Raw genomic sequence first — 17,500 nt, forward strand, 5'->3', positions numbered from 1 at the left:
CGGAGGGTTAGGGTGAAAGGGTCTGAAGAGGAGAGGGGGAGGAAGGGAGCAAAATGGAGGGGGAGGAAGTGAGGAGGGAGAGGGAGAAAAGGCAGAAGTCGAAAGGGTGTGGGTGAAAGGAAGAGGGAAGAAAGAGGGGAGAGAGGGGGGAAAAGGTGGAAGAGGAGAGGAGGACGAAGGAAAGTGGGAGAAGGAAGAGTGGAAGTAGGAAGGGAGAGAGAAGAAGGGGGCAAAGTAGGGTAGGAAAGGGGAAAGGGAGGACGAGGAAAGAAAGGAAAGGGAGATAGGTACAAAGGGAGGAGAGGTGGGAAAATGGGAGAGGAGGTAAGTGAGGGAAAGGAAGAAAAGGGGAGGGAGAAAAATGGAGGAAGGGTGAATTGAAGGAGGGACAGGGGGAAGAGGAGGAAGGGGAGGAAAGAGGGGGACGGTGAAAGGGATGATGAAGGATAAAGGGAGAGAGGGAGGAAAGGAGAGAAAGGGAGGGAGTGGGAAGGTGAAAAGGTAGGGAGAAAAAGGGGGAAATGGAGAAATGAAGAAGGGTAAAAGAAAAGGTAAGAAAGAAAATGAAAAAAACAATTAAGGGGAAAACGTAACAAACCGTTAAGAAAGACATGAAAGAAAAAAACGAAATAAAGTCGGGCGATGAAAAAAAAAGAGCGGAAGTGACACTTGAAAGAGACCGCGGAACTAAAACTAAATTTGGCGGGAAAATGCCTTTGATGATTTTTTTTTTTCCCTATTCGAAGTTTCCATATTGTTTTCCTGAGTGTCTGTCAGCTTGTCGCTATAACTATTATTACTTATTCATGTTATTATCAGTATTATTATTATTGTGAATATTTATATTTTGTTATTATTGTCAATATTATTATGATTATTATATCATCATTATCATCATCGTCTTTTTTTTATAACATTATTAGTTTTATTTATTCGAGACGAAGGAATAGGGGAAGAGGAAAGAGGAGAAAAGGAGAGAAGAGAGAAGGAATGGGAAGGAGGAAGAGAAGAGGTAGAAAGGGAAAGGATTCAGGGAGGGGGAAGAAAAGAGAAAAAGGGAAGGAGGGAGAAGGGAAGAGAAACAGGCGAGGAAGAAGGAGAGAAGTGAAGGAGAGGAAGAAGCAACGGAGAGAAGAATGGAGAAAGAGGAGGGGGAGGAGGAAGGAAGAGGGAGAAAGGAGGGGTAGAGGAGGGGGGAAAGGGGGTAGGGGACAGGGTGCCAGGTCGAAGGTGCCAGAGACAACAGAAGCAGCTGGAGGCACTCGCTCTGACGCTCGCCTTGTCTCTTATCTTGCTCTGTCTTTTCTCCTCTATTTATTCATTAATTGTCATTAGTCACGTAAATACACTCACGTACACAAATCGGACAAATACATATATACGTACATGCACGAACGTCGCGTACATACACGCATATATATAAATACATAAAGCACACTATCATATCACACGCTCTCTCTCTCTCTCTTTCTCTCTCTCTCTCTCTCTCTCTCTCTCTCTCTCTCTCTCTCTCTCTCTCTCTCTCTCTCTCCCGCTCCCTCTCCCTCTCCCTCTCCCTCTCCCTCTCCCTCACCCTCACCCTCCCTCCCTCTCCCCTTCCCCCTCCTTCTCCCCTTCCCCCTCCCTCTCCCCTTCCCCCTCCCTCTCCCTCTCTCTTTCCCTGCGATACTCACATACGGTAAACAAACCACACGCACGATGACCTTACCTCCTTCCCTCAAAAAAAGAAAAACAAAAGAAAAAAAAGAACAAAAGCGACAAGATTTTGTTTACGGAACTGAAATATCGTTGTCCCGCGCCCTCTTCCGTCGCATAAACATTTACGCTCGTAACTCCTGCCCCGCCGACTGCCTCCACCTGCCGAGCACGTGTTTTTTTCTTCTTTTTTATTATTTTTTTTTTCTTATTTCCGTTTTTTCCCGTTTTTCCTTCTTCGTTTCCTTTTCTTTGCTTTTGTTTTTTTTAATTTATTTTATTTTCATATACGCTCGTAACTCCTGCCCCGCCGACTGCCTCCACCTGCCGAGCACGTGTTTTTTTTCTTCTTTTTTAAGTTATTTTTTTCTTATTTCCGTTTTTTTCCGTTTTTCCTTCTTCGTTTCCTTTTCTTCGCTTTTGTGTTTTTTTTATTTTTTTATTTTCATTTACGCTCGTAACTCCTGCCCCGCCGACTGCCTCCACCTGCCGAGCACGTGTTTTTTTCTTCTTTTTTAAGTTATTTTTTTCTTATTTCCGTTTTTTTCCGTTTTTCCTTCTTCGTTTCCTTTTCTTCGCTTTTGTGTTTTTTTTATTTTTTTATTTTCATTTACGCTCGTAACTCCTGCCCCGCCGACTGCCTCCACCTGCCGAGCACGTGTTTTTTTCTTCTTTTTTAAGTTATTTTTTTCTTATTTCCGTTTTTTTCCGTTTTTCCTTCTTCGTTTCCTTTTCTTCGCTTTTTTTTTTTTTTTATTATTATTTTTTTTTTTCATATACGCTCGTAACTCCTGCCCCGCCGATTGCCTCCACCTGTCGAACATTTTTTTAAAGATTCTTTTTCCTTATTTCCGTTTTTTTTTGTTTTTTTTCCCGCTTTTCCTTCTTCGCTTCCTTTCCTCCTCTTTTTTCCTATGCGTTCGTAATCCTCTTTCGATCACGGGAATTATTTTATTTTTTCCCTTTCTCTTCTTTATAATTGAATCTAGGTCGTATCCTTATAATATTTGTATTACTGTCAATTTTCGTTTTTTAGCTGACGATGGCCTGTAGCCGATTTTTTTTCTTTATTGCGAGAGAGAAAAAAAAAACAAAATAAAGATGTTAATATCAGACGAATGTCAATTAACATTTTTATTTATATTTACGAATCATTACTGATTAATTAATTCTCCGCAGCCTTATTCTTCTTTTTCTTGTTTATTTATTCCCAACTTTCAATTTTACAATCTTAACTTTCCCAGAGGTAAATATTTTTTTCTTTTCTTAATGGAAATCACAAAACACGGTAGATTTTGGACTGTATAGACCCCCTAGTAAAAAAGGCTAAAGCAACACCAAGTAACAATGATTTAGCTTTTTTTTTTCTTCGTTCTAGTGTATTGATTCAAAGCCTTTTTTTTATTCTGTGGCTAGTAATATGTAATAATCTCCATTGGGCCCGTTCAGTGCCTATGTGTGGAACTCCTGTGGAATTTCGAATAGGAAGACGAAGGGAAGAACAAGAAAATACACGAATAAGATAGAACAGCGAAGGGAAGAACAAGAAAACACACGAATAAAGTAAAACAACAAAGGGAAGAACAAGAAAACGCGCAAAAAAGAACAGCGAAGGGAAAGCAAGAAAACACGAATAAAAAAGAACAACGAAGGAGGGAACAAGAATACACACGAATATGCCCGAAGGCCTTTTCGCTTTACATGATTATGAAAATAATAATAATAATGATAATGATTATGAAAATAATAATAATAATAATGATAATGATTATGAAAATAATAATAATAATAATGATAATGATTATGAAAATAATAATAATAATGATATTAGTAATAATAATAATAATGATAATGATTATGAAAATAATAATAATAATGATAATGATTATGAAAATAATAATAATAATAATGATAATGATTATGAAAATAATAATAATAATGATATTAGTAATAATAATAATAATGATATTAGTAATAATAATAATAATAATAATGATAATGATTATGAAAATAATAATAATAATAATAATAATAATAATAATAATAATGATAATGATTATGAAAATAATAATAATAATAATAATAATAATAATAATAATGATAATGATTATGAAAATAATAATAATAATAATAATAATAATAATAATAATAATAATGATAATGATTATGAAAATAATAATAATAATGATATTAGTAATAATAATAATAATAATAATAATAATAATAATAATAATAATAATGATAATGATTATGAAAATAATAATAATAATAATAATAATGATAATGATTATGAAAATAATAATAATAATGATAATGATTATGAAAATAATAATAATAATAATAATAATAATAATGATAATGATTATGAAAATAATAATAATAATAATAATAATAATAATAATGATAATGATTATGAAAATAATAATAATAATGATAATGATTATGAAAATAATAATAATAATAATAATAATAATAATAATAATAATAATAATAATAATAATAATAATAATAATAATGATAATGATTATGAAAATAATAATAATAATAATAATAATAATAATGATAATGATTATGAAAATAATAATAATAATGATATTAGTAATAATAATAATAATGATAATGATTATGAAAATAATAATAATAATGATAATGATTATGAAAATAATAATAATAATGATAATGATTATGAAAATAATAATAATAATGATATTAGTAATAATAATAATAATGATAATGATTATGAAAATAATAATAATAATGATAATGATTATGAAAATAATAATAATAATGATAATGATTATGAAAATAATAATAATAATAATAATAATAATGATAATGATTATGAAAATAATAATAATAATAATAATAATGATATTAGTAATAATAATAATAATGATAATGATTATGAAAATAATAATAATAATGATAATGATTATGAAAATAATAATAATAATGATAATGATTATGAAAATAATAATAATAATGATAATGATTATGAAAATAATAATAATAATAATGATAATGATTATGAAAATAATAATAATAATAATGATAATGATTATGAAAATAATAATAATAATGATAATGATTATGAAAATAATAATAATAATGATAATGATTATGAAAATAATAATAATAATGATATTAGTAATAATAATAATAATAATGATAATGATTATGAAAATAATAATAATAATGATAATGATTATGAAAATAATAATAATAATGATAATGATTATGAAAATAATAATAATAATAATGATAATGATTATGAAAATAATAATAATAATGATAATGATTATGAAAATAATAATAATAATGATAATGATTATGAAAATAATAATAATAATGATATTAGTAATAATAATAATAATGATAATGATTATGAAAATAATAATAATAATGATAATGATTATGAAAATAATAATAATAATGATAATGATTATGAAAATAATAATAATAATGATAATGATTATGAAAATAATAATAATAATGATAATGATTATGAAAATAATAATAATAATGATAATGATTATGAAAATAATAATAATAATGATAATGATTATGAAAATAATAATAATAATAATGATAATGATTATGAAAATAATAATAATAATAATAATGATAATGATTATGAAAATAATAATAATAATGATAATGATTATGAAAATAATAATAATAATGATAATGATTATGAAAATAATAATAATAATAATAATAATGATAATGATTATGAAAATAATAATAATAATGATAATGATTATGAAAATAATAATAATAATAATAATAATAATAATAATAATAATAATGATAATGATTATGAAAATAATAATAATAATGATAATGATTATGAAAATAATAATAATAATGATAATGATTATGAAAATAATAATAATAATGATAATGATTATGAAAATAATAATAATAATAATGATAATGATTATGAAAATAATAATAATAATGATAATGATTATGAAAATAATAATAATAATGATAATGATTATGAAAATAATAATAATAATGATAATGATTATGAAAATAATAATAATAATAATGATAATGATTATGAAAATAATAATAATAATAATAATAATAATGATAATGATTATGAAAATAATAATAATAATAATAATGATAATGATTATGAAAATAATAATAATAATAATAATAATAATAATAATAATAATAATAATGATAATGATTATGAAAATAATAATAATAATAATAATAATAATAATAATAATAATGATAATGATTATGAAAATAATAATAATAATAATAATGATAATGATTATGAAAATAATAATAATAATAATAATGATAATGATTATGAAAATAATAATAATAATGATAATGATTATGAAAATAATAATAATAATGATAATGATTATGAAAATAATAATAATAATAATAATAATAATAATAATAATAATAATGGTAATGATAATAATGATAATGATAATAATAACAATAATAATGATAGTGATACTACTAATACTAATAATAATGATATTAGTAATAATAATAATAATGATAATGATTATGAAAATAATAATAATAATAATAATAATAATGATAATAATGATTATAATGATAATGACAATGATGATAATGATAATAATAACAATAATAAGTATTATTATTGTTTTCATTATCGCTGTTATTGATACTATTTTTATTATTATAATTATTATTATTACTATTATCATTATCATTCTGATGATGCTGATTATTATTATTATTGTTATTATTATTATTATCATTATTATTATTATTATTATTATTATTATTATTATTTGGAATATTAATATTAGTATTTACTATTGATATTAATATTATTATTATTATCATCATTATCGTTACCATTTCGCTATTATCGTTACTATTATTTCATTGTCCTTATTATTGTCATAGTACTCATAGTAACGATAATAACGTTACTAATAATGATAATAATGATGATTATTTCTATTGCTATTACTTTCATTATTGTTCAGGTGTTAGTACTATATTGTTATTATTATTATTATTACTATTATTATTATTATTATTATTATTATTATTATTATTATTATTATTATTATTATTATTACTATTATTATTATTATTTTTATTAATATTATTAATGTTATTATTATTACTATTATCAATATTATTATTATTATTATTGTTGTTATTATTATTGTGATTCTGATTATGATTATGTTTATTACTACTATTATTATTTATATCATCATTATCATTATTATTTTTACTGTTAATACTAGCATTATTATTGTTGCCTCACCACCATAAACACTATCATTATCATCATAATTATCCAAGTTTTCATTAACATCATTACCACTTTCATCTGCATCATTACCATTCTCATTATCACTGTCATTACTGTTAGGATTTTTATTTTATCCTAATTAGGTATCAGTCATGTTTCTATGACTATCATTACCATGGTTCTCGTCCCTTTAATTACAACAGTTATCAGCTAAGTCAGAAATAACTTATTTATTGCCGTAATTATCATTTATTCATTTCACTGCTCTCATTGCAATGTTGCAGTCCATTTTTGCGTTGCGTGAATTTTGCAACATCATGTGTTAAATGAGTTTTCTGTTCTCCTGGAAGATAAGAACATCATTATATTTTCTTCTGCAAATAAAACAAATAAACAAAAAAAATCCTGGTGTGAAATAAAAAAAAAAATGTAATTAGAAAATTATATTTCCTTGTGTGAATTCAGAAAAAAAAAATCTTCTGCAATAAGAACATTTTATTTTCTTCTGTGAGATCAGAATTTATTTTATATCTTTCCTGCGAGATAAGGAAATTCCAGAAAATTCTCGGTTGAATTATCTTTAATAAGAGGGATATTTTCGATCCTTCTTTTGGCATTGCAATGTGCATGATTCCTTATAAATAAATAAAGTTTTACTATTTGAAGTTCTGTGGTCTATTATCATTGTTATTTCTACTGTTATCATTAGTATTAATCAATTGCATTATTACTGGTGGTTTTATCGTAATTTTTAATATTTATTTTCAATATTATGATTATGATTATTTTTTATCATAACTAGTAATAGTAGTAGTAATATAATTATTATCACAATAATTATCACTACCACTGCTATTATATTTTCAACATTTAATTGAAAATATTAACTTTTGGAACATTCTGTGAGGTTGCATCTTCCCCATCTCAATACAGGAGACAAAACCCAGGGAAAGAAAAAGAGATTGAACAAAAAGAAATGTTTGTTTATTAAAACAAATAAACAACTCGGGCTGATTCGTTATAACAAAAATCTTAAACCTACGTGATGGCAATATCGTGTCCATCTTGACAATGAGTTTAACAATAACAAAAAATGTGTTCTGCAAGTGTTATTATTAACATGCAGAACATCAGCATGAACAAATGCCCAACAACATCCTGAGTCATAACGGAACAAACCATTTAAAAAAAATCACTTTCTCTCTCTAATACATTCAAAGATATATTCCTTATAACCATCATTAAAAAAAAAAAAAAATCACTTTCTCTTTCTAAAACATTCAAAGACATTTTCCTCATGTCATTCTGAGTATCAAGACGAGTAATATTGTTTCTCTTATTTAAAAAGAGAACTCAGCTCAATCTTTTTCACATCCAAATGAGACAAAATGTGTACAAAATGTGTACCAAACTTTAAAATAATAATGATAATAATAATAATAAAACACACACAAAAATGCATTCTTTGGCAGCTATATGACACATAGCTTTTTCATTACATATATTGTATAACGTACATTGCTTGATATCGTGAAAATTCCTAATTATAATAAGACATGGACTGGTAAAAACAAAATGCGTATTTCAATTGTTGAAATTTCTGTTTTAAAAGAATACTTAAAAAGGATAAATCAATCTGTTATCTTAAATCAAGATATAACAGCTATTTAACTTGATTTTATCCACAAAAAAAAAGACACAGCACGTAAATGAAGTAAGGATGAGCGTTAAATATACGATACATAATTAATCCGCGCGCAAAATTAAGATCCTACACAAAATGATAAATACATGACCAACTTTGAAAGACATTGAAACAGACTGAAATCACAGAAATCTGGAACAAGATGCTTAAATTATATATGAATGAGACAAAGGAGATAATATAGAGAGAATGAGAAACGAGAGCAAACAGTATAAACGAAGACAACCTTCGACAAAAAAATGCCTCCCTGTTGTCTATATTGCCACGTGTTCATAAATAGAAGACACGCGATAAACGCCGCATATATATATATATATATATATATATATATATATATATATATGTATATATATATATCAGGCGTCGTTTTGAGGAAGGAGACAAACAAACACAAAGATACACGTTCACAGTGATGTTATGAATGACGTCCGAAGAGTATGTTCCACGTGTAACGGAGTTCCTGCCGAGACGTGGAAGAATGCGTGCAGTAGGAATGAGTTGTTAAAAGTAACCAACAGGGTATCATAAACAAGGAGTAACGTCACATACTCTCTGTACTGGCCGATACATGACGAGAACTCGCGGGCACTTTATGTTCATTTCACTCATGTATTTCGTAGTTTCTTCGCGGAAGGAAATAGTAAGATTTCTTCGTGATGACGAGGAGGAAGCTACTTGTCACCACTTTAAAAGGAAAAGAAATATCATTTAGTTTCACGTCTAGTCTTCAGTCACTGTTTTTAAATGCCCTTGTTCGCTAATGCATCATAATACTGGGATATCTTAAGAGTACACCATGAGGGATTTATAACACTCATTGCACATTATGGTGGTACATCTGCTGTATGTACTTCACTTCGCGTCACTAATAAAGTTTATTTCTTAATGCACTATGTCGCCGGGACGAAGAAAGGCCACACATACATACGTTTCTTTTTCCTTGTCATATCAGCGCCGTTCATACCTAGGAGTGTGAGAGCCAGCATCTTTTAAAATTATCGTTTTCTCTCCACATACATTTTCAGTACATTTATTTAGTAAAGAATACTACTGTGTTCGCATTCTAACTAATCATATATGCTCTGGTGCTCTTATAACGCTCCCATACACAAGGCCAACCACACACTAACGTAAAGTATACACAGATGGGTCTTCCTCCTTCACAGAATTCAGAACCATAGTTTGGCTTTGCTTCGCCACACGGAAACGCCTCTAACACCCTAGTCCTTCACCAGCGCCAAGGTTCTCCCCCAAGAAGAGTCGCCTTTCCCGTCTTTCTGAGTGCCACTCGAACGTCCGAACCAATCCGGAGAAGAACCTCGAGCTTCAGAACCCTTTCCTCGCTCACACAACGATGTCGTGGATCCAGCGTAGGTACTTGGTGATCTTCGTGTACATGCCCGGCTGCCCTCTGCGCCCGCACCCCTTGCCCCAGGACGTGATGCCGTACAGCACGTGCCGTCCGTTCGACACGCACGTGAGAGGGCCCCCGGAGTCGCCCGTGCACGTGTCGATTCGGCCGTCGAGGTGGCCGGCGCACACCATGCCCGACGTCACCTCGAACTGGCCGTATCTGTCCGGGCCCGTGCACACCGACATGTCGTACACATGCACCTCGCCCGACCGCGGGATGTTCTGGCGGAGGGAAACGGCAGTCGGTAAGGCCAGAGGACGTAGATAATAAACAGTAAACACAGATAATAAATCTCTTAAAACTTAAACAAAGTTACTTACACGATCTTAACTAAAATCAACTAAATTTACGATAAAAAAAAACAGCGCAAAATAAAACTACCAAAGTGACCAATGACACGACAGGGAGGAGGGAAAAGGGACATATTATCTAACCTGTGGGATTGGCGGCGACCTCTCCGACGTCGTTCCCCAGCCGGAGATACTGCAGCCGGACAGGGACGTGTAGTGAGCGTCCTCCTCAGGAAGACACACGGGCTGCACGCTCCTGCCGAACCTGTGGGAAGAATGATTCAAATATGACACATGGAATATTTATTCATTAATTTATTCTAAATATTTAGGCATCAATTATCATAGAAAAAAGTACTTTGACTTACTAGGTCATATCTTAAAGTTAAAGTTAAATTTCGGAATTACATAATGTCACTTAACTCTGATATTCTGATATTCTAAGACATATTACTCTCATTTTGCTGTATTAACGAGGATTAGTTTTTAAATGTGAAATAGTAAAAAATATATATATATGTTGGATGATCTAAGTACTTAATTTCCTTGCTTTTTAAACAGCTAACAGTCTCTATTTGCCCTCTAAGCCAAATATTTTTTATTCCAATAACTTCTAAAAATAGAGGAGAAAAGAAAAGAAAAGAAAAAGGTTAATAGAAAAGAAAAGAAAAAAAATCTGAGCGACTCGAGTGATTTAATTTCACTTAAAATTTCGACAGATTTCCTCAAAAATTAAAATACATATAAGAACATTCTGCTCCGAACGTCATCTTATGTGTGTCGTTTTTATGCTCTCTCTCTCTCTCTCTCTCTCTCTCTCTCTCTCTCTCTCTCTCTCTCTCTCTCTCTCTCTCTCTCTCTCTCTCTCTCTCTCTCTCTCCTCCATCTTTCTACTCTCCCTTCATCTCTCTCTCTTTCCCTCCATCTCTCTCTCTTTCTCTCCCTCCCCTCCCTCTCCCTCTCCATCTCCCTCCCCTTCCCCCTCATTCTCTACTTCTCCCCCTCCTTTTCTACTTCCTTCTCTCCCATCTTCTCTACTTCTCTCCCTCCTTCTCTCCTTCTCTCTATCTCTCCTTCTCTTCCTCCCACCCTCTCCCTCGCCCTCATTATCACCTTATGCCTCTTCCGTTCTTCCTCGCCACCTTCAGAACAGCGATGTCGTTGTTGAATTCCACCGTCGTGTCGAACTCGTCATGAACCCACAGTTTTTCGATCTGAAAGTCCTGTGAAGGAAGAAGAAAAGGATTTATTAAAATGAGGGAGAGAGAAAGAGAAAATCACACGAAATAATCATCATCTAAAATCATCTAAGAATAATAATCTAAGTGCGTATGTTTTAGATATCTAAATATGTACGTCTACATGCGTACACCAATGCCTGTACATTTGTCTTAACATGTGTATCCTTATGTGCGTTTACCTCCTGCGCGTCTTCCCTGGCGTTCATCTTGTAGTCACCAACTCGAACCACGTAGCTGGATGAACCGTGGATCTTGAAGCAGTGCGCCGCCGTTAACACGTAGTCCTCTGCTATGACGACGCCACCGCAGTTGTGCTTAAGGCGGCCCTGTTTGAGGGAGGGAGGGAGTGAGAGGGAGAGGGAGGGAGGGAGGGAGGGAGAGGGAAGAAGGGAGGGAGGGAGAGGGAGGGAGGGAGAGGGAGGAAGGGAGAGGGAGGAAGGGGAAGGGAGGGAGGGAGGGAAGGTGGGTGGGAGAGGGAGGGAGGGAGGGAGGGAGGGAGGGAGGGAGGGAGGGAAGGAGAGGGAGGAAGGAAGGGAGGAAAAGAGAAGGAGGGAAGCAAGGAAGTTGAGGAAACATGAGGTTGGAGAGAGGAGAAGGATGGACGGAGGGAAGGCGGATGGGGAGGGAAAGAGCAGAAAAAGGGGCGAGGAAGAAAAGAAAGAAGTACAAAAACATTAATATATGGGACAATATCATCTAAGCGCTGTCTAAAAAAATATAAGGTCTAATAAATTTATGAGAGAATCAATAATGGTAACTTGGAAAACAGATATTCTGAAATACTGTCTAACACAAATACAATCTAGTATAAATATTGGGACCGACATAATACACAAAAAAAAAAAGTGAAAATAGACAAACATTAATAAAATATATATAAAAAAAATTATAGGAAAGAGGAAAAAAAAAAGAAGAAACAAAAACAAAAGTAAAAACGAAATCAAACGCTAAAACGACGCAGTTCCGGAGCATAGAGATCCGAGCTTCGAACCCCAAGGCACGAACCTCCTCCCGCAGCTGCAGAGAGGCGAGCCAAGGGTTCTCGAGGGACGTCTGCGAAGCTCCGCCCACAATCTTGGCGAAGTTGTCGACGAGGAAGGACGAGGAGGAAGAGTCAGTGGTCTTGCCGCAGCCGTCGGGGAGGGCTGTCTGCAGTCCGCGGTTCACCACGCCGCGTCTGTTGGGTCCAGATTGCGGTTAATTGTACCATCAGAACGGGTACTCTACTATGGAATATATTATAATATTATCATTGTTATACATAGACACAATAAATAAATATATATATACATGTATATGTATATATATGTTTTGTTACAGAAATAAACTTTTCAAACAGGATTACAAATGCTTTTTAATCATTGTTATCGTTATGATGATTACAACATTCGTTATCGTTATTTTCGTCGTGTTTCAAAAATGCCGTATAATAAAAAATAATAATTTTTTAATGTATGATTTGTTAAGAATAAGATTTTGAAACCTTGATAATTATGTTCATTGCGTTACAAAACCAGAACAACATATACGATGACTCAGTAACAATAATAACAGGTCATAGTGATGAGATGTGTAAAAAAAATTACTGATTTTAAAAAATAAACAAAGAAAATATATATGCATACATTGTGTGTGTGATTTCTCTCTCTCTCTCTCTCTCTCTCTCTCTCTCTCTCTCTCTCTCTCTCTCTCTCTCTCTCTCTCTCTCTCTCTCTCTCTCTCTCTCTCTCTCTCTCTCTCTCTCTCTCTCTCTCTCTCTCTCTCTCTCTCTCTCTCTCTCTCTCTCTCTCTTCCTCTCTCTCTATCTCTCTCTCTCTCTCTCTCTCTCTCTGTATATATATATATATATATATATGTATATATATGTATATATATGTATATATATATATATATATATATATATAAAGGCAACAACCACGATGGAAATTAATTGAGAATTTAAACTGGAAAGAACTCCAAGTTTACTCGAACTTTCTTAATAAACATTAAAAAATGACAAAGATGAAGAGCAGAATCCAGAACAAAAGAAGTACAAAAGGCAGAAGGGAAATAATGGAAGACGGAGTAGACAAAAAGAAAAAGAAAAGAGAGAGAAAAGGTAGTAGAAAAGAAGTAAAATGAAGAAATCAATGGAAGCAAAAGGCGAATTAGGAGCAGAAAATGAATAAAAAAGAAGAAAAGAAAAGAAAAAAAAAAAGAAAACCGTCATAAATTAGACAAACAGACAGACAAAAAATGATCATGACTTGCCATAAATCTTCTGAGAAATTACTCAAGATTTTCTTCCGAATGAGTGTGCGTGAATTGAGGACATCGTTACGCTGAGATGAGTGTAATAATGATTTGGTTTCTGCGTTTGGTTCCTGTTATTATTACTAATAATTGTGACAGTAATGATAGTATTATTATAATTGTTATAATGGTTGGGATTTATTAGTATCAATATCACTTTCATCATCTCATCAGAGATAGTAATAGTAGTGCTACTCACTGTTATCACTGTTATGGCTGCTACTGCCCTCTACTGATGTGCGTTTGTGTGTGTGTGTGTGGCAGAGAGAGAGAGAGAGAGAGAGAGAGAGAGAGAGAGAGAGAGAGAGAGAGAGAGAGAGAGAGAGAGAGAGAGAGAGAGAGAGAGAGAGGGAGAGGGAGGGAGGGGGAGAGAGACAGAGCAGAGCGCCATTATGCTTTAGAGCAGTCTCTCCTAGAGCTACCAACTAGAAGCAGCACCCCATAAAACCTGGTACTCCTGAACAGCCTCCCCCAAACGCACACCAAGACAGAACACCCAACCGCAAACAGAGTCGCATAAATCCTGGTACTGGACAGCCTCTCTCTCACGTACACCATGACAGAACACCCAACCGCAACCAGCAACCCATAGTACTCGGTACTCCTCTCCCAAACGTACACCATAACAAAGCACCCAACCGTAAACAGCACCTCATAATACCTGGCACTGAACAACCTTAACCCCAACGTACACTATAGAAAAGCACCCAACCGTAAACAGCAATTCATAAAATCTGGTACTCCCGAACCATCTCTTCCTCGTTCCAAATTTACACCAATACTGAAAAGTAACTCACAAAAAGCACCCCATAATACTAGTTGTTCCTCCATCAAACCAAGACAGAATACCGGTTAAGTTAGGCGACCTAACTGCAAATAGCGCGCCATAAAACCCGGTATTGTACAGCTTCTCCCGATGCGACAGAACAACCAACCGCAAACAGCACTCTATAATACCCAGTACAAAACAGCTTCTTCTAACGTACACCATGACAGAACACCCAACTGCAAATAGAACCCCATAATGTCAAGATCTATACAAGTAAGGCTTCGTCACGTTGATGAGGGTGTGACGTCACTAGTGTCGGAGTACTAGTGGCACAGGGCTTTCTTAACAGAAAACGTTAATGAGCAGAAACTATTATAAAGTTTTTTTTTTCTGTATATTCTTCATATGTAAATATTCTATACTAGTCTCCTTTTAACTATATACTTTTTAACTATTACTGTTGTTTTTATTTTTATCATTATCATAATGATTATTCATTATCATTATTATAATTTTTGTTATATTTATTATTCCAAAATCAGGTAAGCAATCTAACACCAAATCAAAGGCCATAAAAATCTTCCGTGAGATGAAATCAATATCCTTTCCTTGATTTGTTGAAAATGTAATACAGTAACAAGATCTATGTGTTATGGGGAGATTTCTGTAGTGAGGAAGGTGTATATATATTTCCATTTTCACAAGTCCTCTGTGTCTTTTGGTATGTTGACTAACGTTAATGAGTCGATCTATTGCTCGAAACCAGCCACCGTAAACTAATTTTTAAAGAGATTTGTCTGCGTTAAAAGCGCGCATCCTCGTCACCTGAAAGCAGTTCCATCGAGATGTTAACGCGGCCGAGGCAAACATTGATCTAACAGCCTGGGTAGTAGGGAACCCCGGGCCTCTGACATAAGTACCTGCGCGAGCGTAAATACCTAGGGTCGATATAAGTAAGCTGTATATAAGTACTATACTTATATAGACCTTGTATATAAGTACTTATACAAGGCCTTGTGCACACCAGTAACGAGACATTATTTACAAAAAGCCTTACCATAATACCTGGTGCTTCTCTTCTCCCTAACTTACAACAAGACAGAACACCCAACCGCAAACAGCAACCCATAGTACCTGGTTGCGTAACACGATACCGCCGCGTCCTCAGAGTGCACACAGTCCGAGGCTCCCGGGGGCGACTTCTTGCACAGTCTGAGGTCGGACTCCTCGCCCGTGCAGTCCAGGGAGTCCAGCCAGACAGGTCCGGAACCACGTCCGAAACGCGCGTTCTTGTGAGCCACGGCGTCGCCTTGGTAACCCAGCATCCGGCACACGACCTGAGGGAGGGGGGGGCCAAAGATGAGAAAGGGAAGGAAGGGACGTGTATTTGCATGTCTGTTGAGGTTTTGTCCTGATGATAATAACAATTAAAAAAATAATAATAGTGACATTGATGATGATAATAACAATAATAAAACCATAAAAATAAAACCTTGTCTATAAAAGTTCTCCCCAACCAAACGAAGTCCCACAAAACTTACTTTAGCGTCGTAGTCGTCGAAATCATCATCGCAGACCGTACCCCATTTGCCCGCCAGCTTCACCTCCACTCGGCCCTGGCTTTTGGTCGGGCCGCCAGTCAGACGCAACTCCAGCTGCAAACGAATAAAAAGCTTAGTAAACATATGAATGAATGAATGGATGGATGGATGGATGAATAAGTGAATGGATCAATCAGTAAATGTGACCTGAGATACTGAGCAGATAATTAAAGAGGAAGGAAATCAAATGAAAATAGATCTGAAAACGATGATGATGATGATGATGATGATGATGATGATGACGATGACGATGACGATGACGATGACGATGACGATGACGATGACGATGACGATGACGATGACGATGATACTACTACCACTGCTACTGATAATGACACCAACACAATCATCACTGACAAAACACCAATAACCCTGGAAATAAAATCTCACCTGATCGGAGCACAGCACGCCCACATCTTCCGTATGGTCGCAATCTGTCACGCCCCAGACCAGGCCACTGCAGGCGCCCACCCAGGACTCGTGACCCTGCGAAGTGGGCGGGGAATTAAAAGTGGGCGGGGATTAGAAGTGGGCGGGGGTTAGCAGTGGGCGGGGAATTAAAAGTGGGCGGGGATCAGAAGGGGGCGGGGATCAGAAGGGGGCGTATGTATGTAGGCTTACGTATGTATATTCTGTATCTACTGATTTATCTATAGACATGCCTATCTGTTTATCCATACCTATGTCTGTATCTTTGCATCTATATCTACATCAATCTATCTATGTCTACCAGTCAGTCTATCTATCTATGTCTATCAGTCAATCTATTTACATATATCTATATATAACTATCTGTATATCTATATTTAATTCTTCCTATCTATCGATCATTCTATCTATCTATATGATGTGTGTGTGATCCATATAAACACATTATTGTAACTATCATAACATCATCATATTACAAAATACTATTGCATAATATTAGTTCATAAGCTTATGTCCTTTTTATTTATAATTGGTGATTACCTTTTCACTAAACTTATATCTTTCCCATTAAATTCTTTTCTTTATACCCACACAACTCTCGACCTACTCACAACTCTAACTCCAAGTACAACTTCAACTTATAACTCCAACTTATAACTCCAACTTACACCTCCAGCTACAACTCCAGCTACAACTCCAGCTACAACTCCTCCAACTTACAGTCTCTTGGCCTCACCTTACACTCCGGTTCGTCCACGAGGACCTCGCCGACGCCACGCCCAAAGAACG

General features: G+C 33.6%; 2 protein-coding genes across 6 annotated transcripts in view; one reads left to right on the forward strand and one right to left on the reverse strand.

Annotated features, from left to right (window-relative positions):
- Positions 1-2,748, forward strand: part of LOC125042490 (transcription factor 21-like) — a gene marked incomplete at its 5' end in the record, with an annotated part of 16,153 nt that extends 13,405 nt beyond the window's left edge. Inside the window, one exon of the mRNA XM_047638131.1 lies at positions 2,732-2,748. Coding sequence (XP_047494087.1) covers positions 2,732-2,748 — 17 coding nt within the window. The remainder of the gene's footprint in view (positions 1-2,731) is intronic.
- Positions 2,749-7,932: 5,184 nt separating this feature from the next.
- Positions 7,933-17,500, reverse strand: part of LOC125042532 — a 140,581-nt gene continuing 131,013 nt past the window's right edge. For all 5 annotated transcript variants that reach the window (XM_047638199.1, XM_047638194.1, XM_047638197.1 and 2 more), the window contains 9 exons: positions 17,448-17,500; positions 16,673-16,768; positions 16,223-16,336; positions 15,816-16,018; positions 12,626-12,797; positions 11,800-11,946; positions 11,493-11,602; positions 10,524-10,644; positions 7,933-10,310 (listed from right to left, as the gene is read on the reverse strand). The exon at positions 17,448-17,500 is cut by the window's right edge and continues 55 nt beyond it. In XM_047638199.1, coding sequence (XP_047494155.1) covers positions 10,020-10,310; positions 10,524-10,644; positions 11,493-11,602; positions 11,800-11,946; positions 12,626-12,797; positions 15,816-16,018; positions 16,223-16,336; positions 16,673-16,768; positions 17,448-17,500 — 1,307 coding nt within the window. In that variant the 3' untranslated portion in view covers positions 7,933-10,019. The remainder of the gene's footprint in view (positions 10,311-10,523; positions 10,645-11,492; positions 11,603-11,799; positions 11,947-12,625; positions 12,798-15,815; positions 16,019-16,222; positions 16,337-16,672; positions 16,769-17,447) is intronic.

The sequence above is a fragment of the Penaeus chinensis genome, chromosome 32 (genome assembly GCF_019202785.1).
Source record: "Penaeus chinensis breed Huanghai No. 1 chromosome 32, ASM1920278v2, whole genome shotgun sequence".
Taxonomy (NCBI): Eukaryota; Metazoa; Arthropoda; class Malacostraca; order Decapoda; family Penaeidae; genus Penaeus; species Penaeus chinensis.